Raw genomic sequence first — 12097 nt, 5'->3', positions numbered from 1 at the left:
AATCCTCGCACGTTATAGCTATCAGCTGCCAGCTGTATCTCCTGTGCTTTCTCTACACACCACCTGTTTTTTGGGTCACGGGCTATTGCTGGGCCTCAGCCTTCAGCCGTCTGTAAAGCTGCTTTCTTACTCTCAAGTTGATTTGCTATTTCAGATTCAGAAATCTCTTGCGTTTGTGGCTTATCAACTCCTGGATCTCCTGGTTGTTCTTTCAAACCAGTCTTGATATTTTCTGGTTGAGTGTCTCTTTGCAAGTGCTGATTATGGAAGACTTGTGAGCTGACCAGACGCCGTGGACACACTACATCGCTGGTTGCCAGGAGTCATAAGGTTGGCAGTGAGGCGGTGGTTGAACAGGGCTCTCTTCTCAGGGTTTTTGAGTGCCTCAGTGTTGATTTCACTGCGGCATTGTTTCTGTTGCTGTCACTGCTTTGAGGTTATATTGATGTCGATCACAGAGCAGAGTAGGCGGTTGGCTGTTAGCTTCTATAATACGCATACCTTTGAAGTCCCTTGCTTAATTGGGCAGGTGCCAGTGCTTGGAGCATGTTTGTTCCTGTGAGGTCTTCTATTTGTCTCTCTGACGCAACAAGGTGTTGGCTATGACAAGGTCATGTTCTAGACATTTTGTCAGGAGCAGGGTGCTGTTAGCATGGGAATTCCCTAACAAACCCACTCTGCCAATTACTCCTCCTCGGAGCTCTTTATCTTTTCTAATTCTGGAATTGAGTCTGTGTCTCATCACGCCCTTACCATGTGCTGCTGTCGCTCTCCTGAACTTGCATTCTGTCTCTGCCATACTCCTCGTGCTTATTTATCCTGTGCCTCTGCCCCTCTCCTCACACTTTAATCCTGCGTCTCTGCCATTCTCCTCATGCTCTTTTATCCTGTCTCTCCGCTCTCCTCATGCTCTTTTATCCTGTCTCTCTGCTCTCTCACGCTTTTTTATCCTGTCTCTCTGCTCTCCTCGTGCTGTTTTATCCTGTCTCTTCGCACTCCTCACACTCTTGTATCCTGTCTCTCCGCTCTCCTCACGCTCTTTTACCCTGTCTCTCCGCTCTCATGTTTTTATTCCGACTCTCCATTCTCCCCACAGTCTTTTATTCTGTGTCTAAGCCACTCCTCAGGCTCTTTTATCACGTGTCTCGACATGTTCTTTTGTTATCTCTCTCTGCCACTCTCCTTGTGCTCTCTTATCCTGTGGTATTCCTTATGATATTCACCTTGCAGCTTACTAGAATATTGAATTTGGACTCTGATCTTCAGTTGGCATCCCAAAAATAATCCAATTTTTGTTTTAGATATGCTGGTATGTGGCACATCTTGCCTGCGACTTATCAACACAGTACAAATAGAAAAGTAGGACATTTTGTTAGAGTACTCTGGATGAAGAAGTCAGTGAAATCAGATCAAAGTGTAATGACACAGAATTTTTTTTTTCTTATTAATCAAATTGAACTGTGCCACAACACTGCTAAATTCACATTCTTGAATTATTAAGTAGGCAGAAGATGCAGTTGTAATTGGTTAGGTGTAAAGAGACCTATCTTTGGAAGGTAAAGGACCTATCTTTGCTTGTTAAGAAAGAAGGAAGAGAGAAAACAGGGAAATATTGGGCAATTAGCCCAACATCAACAGGAGGTAAATGCTAGAATCTATTATTAGGACATGGTTATGGGCATTTGGAAAATCATATTAAGCAGTCAGTATGGGGTCATGAAAGAAAAGTTGGCCAGAATTTTCCGGCTATTCTTAAGGTGCCATGATGTGGACATGCCGGTGTTGGACTGGAGGGTAAACACAGTAAGAAGTCTCACAACACCAGGTTAAAGTCCAACAGGACAGTATCTCGATAGTCAATTTCTGGAGTCTGCTAGCCAAAAAATACTGTCCTGTTGGACTTTAACCTGGTGTTGTGAGACTTCTTACTGTACTTAAGGTGCCTGACAGGGAAATCCAAAGCAAAGGGTCTCAGTCTTAGATAAGACATCAATCGTTTAGGACTGAGAATGGGGAAATTTCTTCACTTCATTTTCTTTTAAGAATTGTGAAGTTTTGGAATTCTTTATCATAGAGAACTATGGATGCTCAGTCATTAAAGACAGATGAATAGATTTTTGGTGGGAGGGAAGTAAGAGACATAGGGATATTACAGGGAGGTTAAATTGAGGTAGTGTATCTGTCATGATCTAATTAAAGAGTGCAGTACACTCAAAGGGCCAAATGGCGTACCCCAGCTCCTATTACTTGTGATCATATTTGAAGACAGACAGGTCACGTCAACTGGACAAAGTACATTCAATTTTGGTTTCCGATTACAGGAATAAAAGGAAATGTTTGGCCCCTAAATTAATCATTTTGAAGAACTGTGATTTAATCTGGAGATGTGGGCTGGAATTTTCCAGCCCTGTTGCTGCTGCAAGTGAGGATGGAGAATTTGGCACTCAGCCAAATCCCTGTTCACTGCAGTCGGACCAAAAAATCTTGTTGGCATGAAGGGCCGAAATACTCTGGCCATGGTATTTTAAAAGCGAAGCTGCAGACCACAAAGTTATGAAATAAACCAGAGCTTTTATTGGGGAAGATATTGCTCTTATAGACCCTTAGATTAGACTGACTGTAGCCTGGCCCAACTGCTGCTGATGGCATCAGTACATCACATGAGCAAACTCTTAAAGGAACCTTGTCCCAACTAGGGAAAAACATGAATGCACAACACTTTCCTTTGAGAGAACTGTTCGGTAGAAGGGTCATATGGGCTCAATTTTAACTGTTTCTTTCGCCACTGATGCTGCCAGACCTGCTGAGTTTATCCAGCATTTTCTGTTTTTATTGTATAGTATGACTATTAGCAAACTGTATGTACTTAATTACTTTGGCATTTTGAATGGCCAGACCGTTAACCCCTCCAAATTCCATGTTAAGATTTGCTTCCCAGTTTCATTTGAACTAAGAAATTGTTGTTGCATCATTTTATCTGGTGTCACAGTCAGAAGTAGAGCATCCTTTGCATTATGTAAATATTTTCTCAAAAGCTCAAAGAACAAAGACAAGTTGGTGACCAAGCAGCACATAGTTATGTGGATGATTAAGTGCATTATGTACTGTTAACATCCTGCAGGAAAGAAGACTGGGCGGCAGATTAACAGCATTAGGAGTTAGCAAGGCAATCGGTTTGTTGACCTTTATTGCAGTGGAGCTAGGAGTACCAGAGTAAAGAAGTATTTTTACAATTATGAAGGTCTCTGTTAAAGACCACACCTAGAGTACTGTGTACAACTTTGTTCTCCATACTTAAGGAAGGATATACTTGCCTTGAGAGGTGTTGCAGTGAAGATCCACTAGATTGATTTCTGGGATGAGAAGGTTAACCCCGAGGAGAGATTAAATAGAATGGGCCGATACTATTTGGAGTTTAGAGGAATGTGAGGTAATCTTATTCTATCAGGTCTTGGCAGGTAAATGCTGAGAGTCTGTATTCCCTAGCTGGAGATTGTAGAACCAGGGAACATAATCCCAGGGTAAGATGTTGGCCTTTAGACCAGAAATGAGAAATTTCTTCACTGAGAGAATTGTGAATCTTTGGGATTCTGCATGCTAGAGAGCTTTGGATGCTGTGTTTGGAGCTCACTTCATCACTCACCTATGAAAGAGCACCGCTCTGAAAGCTTGTGATTCCAAATAAATCTGTTGGACTTTAACCTGGTGTTGTGAGACTACTTACTGTGCTCCGTTTGGGTTCAATGAATATGTGGATTAAGCAGGAAAATGGAGTGAGGTAAAAGGTCAACAAAGATCTTATTGAATGGTGGATCGGGCCCATATGTCTGTCTTGTGGTCCTGTTTCTGAGTTCTTCAATCGCTTTTAAGGCTTTCCTTAGGACGTCTCTTAAACGAGCACTGAGAGATGGTATCTCATCCTGTTTCTCTGTTTATTGAGAATTACTGTACAGATTTGATCAGACTGCATAATCAATCTAGAGCTATAATTGCTTTGCATGTACCTCTACCCACCTGAATGCTTTACTTAATTATAGTTTAATGATGTTTTGTGGTAGTTAAAAGAAGAAAGAATAGATTACTCAACCTACAGAGTCCTCATTATTGAAATGATCTGTATCTCCACATAAGACGAGCCCACCCAATTATCCCCTCAGTTTGTGTAAGGACCTACGTGTTTCGTGCTGGGGATAATAGTTTCAGCTTGGCCTCAGGTCAGAATGGTATAATAGTATGATCTGGTATAATTTTCATTCATTTATGGGATGTGGGTGTCCCTGCTAGGCCAATATTTATTGTCCATCCCTATTGCCCTTGCGAATCAGGTGCTCAAAGTCAATCTGAGATCTGAAGTGATGGTACATTCATGAGATGGGGGTGGGGCGGAGGTGGTTAAATGAATGAAAGGACAATTTTTAAAATAGGCTTTTAAAGTAAAATAATCTACAAGCTTTGTATTGAATACTGAGGTTGTGTTAAGTTTCTGTGACTGAAAGATTTTTAAAAAATTGACTGATAAATCAACGAATGAGTACTTGATTCGTTCTGTAGGGAATGCACTACAATATTAATGGAAGGTTACAAAGCAAGTAAAAATTAATGCTGAGTTGTAGGTAATTTGGGAAACAGTATTTGTTCTGTTATTAGATTTTTGCTGGTTTGCTTATCTCCACATTATTCTGTAGGTATTGAGTGTATAAAAGTGGATGCAAGTTGTATCTTTATACCCAAGAATAGAGGGTATGAATAGGAAAACTCTTACTTGACCATTTGATCCTCCCTTCTCTTCATCTTTGCAGCCTCCATTGACAATATAATATCTTTTCCCCAATTCAATTTGAGGCCAGATAGTTAGTGGATCATGAAGAGTTTAAATAGGTGTGGTAATTAATAGCTATTGAAAGTTTACATTGCTGCTATGCCCAATAGGTTAATCTTAGAAAAACATTTTGATGATGTTCTAATTGAAATATTTTTAATTTCCATCTATTTCCCTCTTCAAAATATTTTCCTCATTTGTAAGCTGATAATCGAACCAAAAAGAAAATTACACACCGTGAAAGGAAACAGGATTTTTCAGCCTTCAAACCAACAGATAATGAGATGAAGGTGAAGATTTCGCCGCAACTACTACTAGCAACACATCGTTTCCTAGCAACAGGCAAGTTTATGTCATCAAATGCTAAAAATATATTGGAGTGAACACTAATAATTCTGTTATTCAAGTTAATCTTTTTTTTCTCCTGTTCAAAACTAGTTGGGTTAACCTATGATAATCTGATGTTTCTTTCTGTGCTTTCCATAAATTGCTACTTGGGCAAAGTTTTTATATGTTCACCTTGCTCTGCACTATACCTGGCCAATGCATTGCATTGCCCCCACCACCCGCTTCAACCTTGACAATAGTTAACCTCCCCCTCCAACTCTGGACTTTTGTGCATTCATCCCCCCCCATTCTTGATATTGGCTGCTTGGGTCATACACTTTCTAATTTCTTCTTTAATTATTTTCACCATTTTCTTTTAACAACCTATTAAAACCAATCTTTTCAGCCTATTGCTCCCGACGATCTCCTTCCTGGCTCAGAGGTCAGGTCCTTTATACTTATTCGTGACTAGCCTTGGAATGTTCTTTATAGTAAAGGTGCTTTGCAAATTCAAGTTATTATTGTTGTAATCCAAAAATAGCAACATAAAAGAACTTGTAAACAACAGGGCTTATTGCTAGTGTTTCATGAATTTTAATTGTCCATTAAATGCTGTGCCAAGGATATTAAGGATTAATTTGAAAACTGACTTTGTTCTTGGTTCCTAGGAGTTGGGATTGTTCTTTTCCCCTGATTGTAAATGTACATTACAGCTGCCATTTAAAATGCACAGTTTGGGGCGTGAATTTTTGTACCTCATCAAGGTGAGGATTATCTTTGGGAAAGTAGATTACTACTATATATATATATATATATATATATATATATATATATATATATACTCTATATATCATTAAAAACATTCCCACCTAAGGCATAGCGTAAATTATTCCTACAGTATCATAAATCAGCTCAGTGCTGTTTATAAAACAATCAAATTGCAATGTTCTATATCTGACAACCACCTAGTTGAAGGGAAGCAGTTGAAGCTGATGTGCATAATAATTAAATGTATAATAATCCAGAAAGCCTGAGTTCAAAAATATGGCTATGACAATTTGAGTCTTTGATTAGAATTTATAAGCAAATCTGGGGGAAAAAAGCTGATATCAGTAGAAGTAACAATCAACTTGTTGGATTGTCCTAAACGCCCAGTTGATTCACTACTGATCATAGAGTCATAGAGTTTTACAACATGGCATCACATCCTAATCCCATTTTCTAGCGCCTGGCCCATAGCCTTGTATGCTATGGCATTTCAAGTGCTCACCTAAATACCACTTGAATGCTGTGAGGGTTCCCGCCTCTACCACCCTTTCAGGCAGAGTTCCAGGTTCCCACCACCCTCTTGGTGAAAATGTTTTTCCTCCCATCTCCTATAAACCTCCTGCCACTTAACTTAAATCTGTGCCCCCTGGTTACTGACCCCTTGCTAAGGGAAAAAGTTCCTTCTTACCCACCTTATCTATGACCCTCATAATTTTATACACCTCAATCAGGACCCCCTCAGCTTTCTCTGCTCAAAGGCAAACGACCCCAGTCTTTCTTGAGAGACTCCAGCCCAGGGAACATCCTGGTGAATCTCCTTTGCACCTTCTCTTCCTTCCTGGCATCATGATTGGCACGGGCTTGGAGGGCCGAAAGGCCTGTTCCTGTTCTGTACTTTCTTTGTTCTATACTGTGGCAACCAGAACTACACATAAAACCAGTGTTTTATACAGCTCCATCATAACCTCCCTGTTCTTATATTCAATGCCTCGGTTAATAGAAGCAAGTATCCGATATGTCTTCTTAACCATCTTATCTACCTCTCCTGCTATCTTCACAGTTCTATGACATGCACACCAAGGTGTCTCCGATCTGCTGTACTTACTAGGCTCTGACTAATCATTATATATCCCCTTGCCTTGTTAGTCCTCTCAAAATGTATTACCTCTCACTTTTCAGGGTTAAATTTCATTTGCCATCGTTCTGCCCCTCTAACCAACCCATCTATATCAATCTAAGGCTTTACTCCTCACTATTTACCACACCACCAATTTTTGTATCGTCTGCCAACTTAATTATCATACCTCCTACACTTATATCCAGATCATTAATGTATACTACAAACAACAAGGAACCCAACACCGTTCCCTGTAGAACACTACTGGACATGGGCTTCCCATCACAAAAACAACCTTTGACCATCATGCTCTCCCTCCTGCCACTAAGCCAATTTTGGATCCAGATATTTCCTTTAAGGAAAGAAATCTGCCATCTTTACACAATTTGGCCAATGTGATTCTGATATCATGATTGACTCTTGCCCACTCTGAAATCACCTAGCAAAGTGTACCAAATCATTACATTCAATATTTAACTTTATAGAAACACTTTCACCATATGAACTGCAGTAAGTAAGGCCAGTACCTCTACCAGGCAATTAGGAATGGGCAATAAATGGCAGCTTTGCCAGTGATGCCTGCACCACAAGAATGAATTTGAAAAAAAGTCACCCATTTTCTGTGCTGAGTTAACCGCCCTTTCTGCGAGTCTCCACAGTAAGATAATATAAAGTATAATATACTTCTGCAACTTAGAGTGCCACGACATGGGCACTTATGGCACAGCGTGATGCAAAATACAGTTGGAGTGGTACTCAGCTTTATAGGAAATCAAAGCAACACTTTTTTACATGGGATGCAACAAGAGTACTAGATGCAGGAAAATGCTCTTGGCATTCTTATGGATAGGTTTCATAAAATCCTACAGTGCGCAAAAGGAGGCCATTCAGCCCATCAATTCTGCACCGACCACAATTCCACCCAGGCCTTATTCCCATAACCCCATGCATTTACCCCAGCTAGTCCCCCTGACACTAAGGGGCAATTTAGCATGGCCAATCCACCTAACCCGCACATCTTTTGACTGGGAGGAAACCCACACAGACATGGTGAGAACGTGCATACTCCACATATACAGTGACCCAAGCCGGGAATCGAACCTGGGTCCCTGGCGCTGTGAGGCTGCAGTGCTAACGACTGTGCCACCATGCTGCCCATTGCCACCCAACAGTGAGGTTTAATACCACACACCAGCAGTATGGCACTGACCTTCACAGTCTGAGTGAAGCTGCCATTTTATGAATACTTCAGTGCATTTGACTAGATTGAAACTGCCAAACTTATTTTACATTCATACTTTTATAAGCATCAGGTGGAGACCACCTATTACAGTCTGCTAGGATAATTAAGCTAAAGCTCCAAGATTAAAAACTGAACTATCCTATTCTGCCACCCAGCTTGTATTCAGATGTTAATTGATATGAACAACAATTCTGTTGGATCAAAAATGATTACTCTCAGCTTTCATCAAGTATTCTTTAATAGTGGCTACATCTATAATGAAAGGCGGCAGTGCGCGGTGGGGGGGGGGGGGGGGGGGCGCGCAGAAAGAATGAAAATTCCACAGCATTATTGTGGCAGGTAGCTTTCATATAACAACAACTAACTGCACTCGAGAGTAATTCATCATTTGAATTGTTTTGACATGTTTCAACATAAGACAATATATATACTGGGCAGCACAGTGGTTAGCACTGCTGCCTCACAGCACCAGGGACCGGGCTTCAGTTCTGGCCTCTGGTAACTGTTTGTGTGCAGTTTGCAAGTTCTCCCCGTGTCGGTTTCCTCTGATTGCTCTGGTTTCCTTCCACCCTCCAAAGATGTGTGGGTTAGGTCGATTGACCATGCTAAATTAACCTTGGTGTCAGAGGGATTAATAGGGTGGGGTTGGGGGAGTGGGGCCTGGGTGGATTTGTGGTTGGTGCAGATTCAATGGGCTGAACTGCTGCACTGTAGGATTCTATGAAAATCAATGAAAAATATAAACATATTATTCAAAGTTTTGCTATATTAACATTTGTTATGTGTATCTTATAATACACACTGCACTAACTTGTTGGAAAATTGTACTGAAATATGATTGACTTTTTTCAAGTAACAATTTGGTTTTGTTCAATCTTGTAGGACTCTAGTCATTTTTATAATAGGATCTGTAAATTATTTGTCTATTTTACCTTTATCTGGACAACTTAAATTGTTTCTTTAACATATTTACTTTCACAATTCTTTAAAATTTACCTTTTTTTGACTGTTATATAATCAGTGGTATATATACAAGTGTTACAGTTGATCTTTTTGTCCTGGACTAAGGAAATAAATATTGACTAGGATTTTCCATATTAATCATCATTCAGCAACAACTGTTCTGAGAGTGTCTGTGTGCCTCCATGGGTGGTTGTCCAGTGAGGATGACACTGGATTGGCTGTCATGGTTGAACAACCTACCAACAAACCTTATCTCAGAATAGAAATGTCTGGGCATTTTGGGGAGATACTAGAAGCCAATTGGTCCCTGTAGATCCAAATCTTGCAAGGAATTTTCCTAGGCATGAAATAATGTGCTACTTTGAAAACAATTTTTTACTAGTCAGTTTGCCTGACACACTGTCCTCAGAACAGTGACTCTACTCCATTTTAAAGTCATGAGAATAAAAAAATTGTCAAAGTAGTATTTGTACAGGGCTTACGGATGTAAACATAGTACCAACAGATCAGTTTTAAGCATTACATGCACTATTTTTGTCATACTTCAAACTCATCATTCATTGTTGATTCTAATCAGTTGTTGGGTCTCTTGATGTTGCACTTGACTATATAGATGTTCCTGTTAATTATTTCAGAAGTGGAGCCATTCAGCCCAACACAGATGTCAGAGAAGATCTTACTGAGGCTGCTCAAACATCCAAATGTTATTCAAGAAATGAAATTTGATGAAAGAAATAAAAAAACCCCAGAACATTATCTCTTCCATCGGAACAAGCCTGTAGACTATTTTATCCTTGTTTTACAGGTGTGTCTTTAACTTTAATAATACTGTAGAACCACGTAGTATGTTCAAGAAATCCAATTACACAAATTGAAAATTGTAGTAAATGTGGATACAATTATTGGTATAATATCTTCTAGCAAGTGGACCATATTTTCTTAAATTGCATGTTTTCATGGTTCGGATGAGTTGTGTAGGATCTTTATATTGAGATGTACAGAATTACAATATGGTAGCTTATAATCAACATGCTATTTTGGCAATGCTACTTCAGGTTCAAAACCATAAAATCATTCATGCTATCTAACTTCAGTCAGAGGTCACTGTTTTCTTATTTAAATGGGAGCAAGAGACTATTGATAAGAATTGTTGAAAAAGAGAACTCACATATTGGTATAAATGCATTTCAAATATGTGTCCACTTCCTTTTTGATTTTTGGCATAAAATCCTACAGTGCAGAAGGAGGCCATTGAGTCCATCGAATCTGCACCGACCACAATCCCACCCAGGCCCCATACCCACAACCAAATGCATTTACCCTAGCTAGTCCCCCTGACACTAAGGGGCAATTTAGCATAGCCAATCCACCTAACCCGCACATCTACAATTTTGCTATTGAAAACAAGGCAAATTGGTATACAGGGGTACGATATGATTGCAATTATGGAGACGATGGCTGCAGGGGGAGCATGGCTGAGAACTGAATATCCAAGGGTATTTGATATTTAGGAAGGACAGACAAAAAGGGAAAAGAGGTGTGGTGGCATTATTAGTTAAGGAAATCAGTGTAATAGTGCGAGAGAGAAGTCTAGATCTGGGTAGAGCTAAGAAGCAACAAGGGATGAAAACCTTAGTGGGAGTTGTCTATCAGCCTCCAAACAGTAGCAGCCAGGTAGGGGTTGGCATTAAACAGGAAATTTGAGATGCATGTAACAAGGGTACTACAGCAAACATGAGTGACTTAAATTTACATATATAAAAACAAATGACTGCGGATGCTGGAATCTGAAACCAAAAGAGAGAATGTTGGAAAATCTCAGCAGTTCTGGCAGCATCTGTAAGGAGAGAAAAGGGCTGACATTTCGAGTCCAGATGACCTTTTCTCAAAAGGCATAGAAAGTGGGAGATATTTATACTACAGGGTGAGAGAACCCAATCCACTAACTTCAATTTTCCTAGGCCTGTTTGTCAAACTCAGTCAAATGTTGCATCAGTGGCAGCCACTCTCATCTGACATTGGCATGCCATTTGAAGAAAGAAATCGTGACATGTGAAACAAGATTCTCTGGGGCCCTGCTATAAAACAGCCCTCAAGTGCAGAACTGGTGTAATGTGGGTCCATCTTGATTTCCAAAATTTTCAGTCTGAAGATTCCCCCTGCTTTGAACACAGGCATCAACTTTAAAAAAAAATTAAAAGCAGCCACTTAATTATTTGGGTTATTTTATACATTTATTTTTGAGCACAAGGATTAAAAAACTGTAGGGATTTGCATGCAATGTTTCCCCTGGCAAAGATAGGATCAAGCTGGAATGCTAGGCATCTGCAATGAAACAAGATGGTAATAACATAGTATCGAGATATGAACTGCGTTATGGTTGCAGGGGTGATGGTTTCCATGTTCTTTATATCCCTTGGTGCATCTGGACCGCCTTCCTGACAGTAATACTGAAAACCTTAAAGAATATAAATTGAGGTATTCGCATGCCAACTGAGGAATCAGATTAATATCCCACTATGTCTGGAAATGCAGCAAATATTGTGAAATTGCGATGACACAAAATTCTGGTTATGTTGAAGTCGTCAACTATAATCGCCGGCAGAATAGAAAATCCCATAGAACAACGTTCATATGAGTTCAAATTCTGCACTGGTAACACTGGATTGGCCAAACTTTTCTAAACTTGTCATATGATAACGCTGACCAATCAGAGCATAGGCCATACAAGAATATACCTATATATTTGACATCAAGATTTCGGTGTGAAAGAAGGTGCAAATATTGCTAAACCTGTGAGCAAATTAAGTATTGTCGGCAGGAGAGAAGACGAAACACAGCATCATCTTCTGCACAGCAA

The 12097-nt window shown here is 39.9% G+C and overlaps 1 protein-coding gene across 2 annotated transcripts in view; it reads left to right on the top strand.

Annotated features, from left to right (window-relative positions):
• LOC144500368 (metal transporter CNNM2-like) overlaps positions 1-12097 on the top strand; it is a 254478-nt gene that overhangs the window by 183363 nt on the left and 59018 nt on the right. For both annotated transcript variants that reach the window (XM_078223142.1, XM_078223141.1), the window contains 2 exons: positions 5024-5161; positions 9873-10042. In XM_078223142.1, the coding sequence (XP_078079268.1) occupies positions 5024-5161; positions 9873-10042 (308 nt within the window). The remainder of the gene's footprint in view (positions 1-5023; positions 5162-9872; positions 10043-12097) is intronic.

Source organism: Mustelus asterias, chromosome 11 (genome assembly GCF_964213995.1).
Source record: "Mustelus asterias chromosome 11, sMusAst1.hap1.1, whole genome shotgun sequence".
Lineage (NCBI taxonomy): Eukaryota > Metazoa > Chordata > Chondrichthyes > Carcharhiniformes > Triakidae > Mustelus > Mustelus asterias.
The sequence above is the reverse complement of the archived record's forward strand: the minus strand, read 5'-3'. Positions and strand labels throughout refer to the sequence as shown.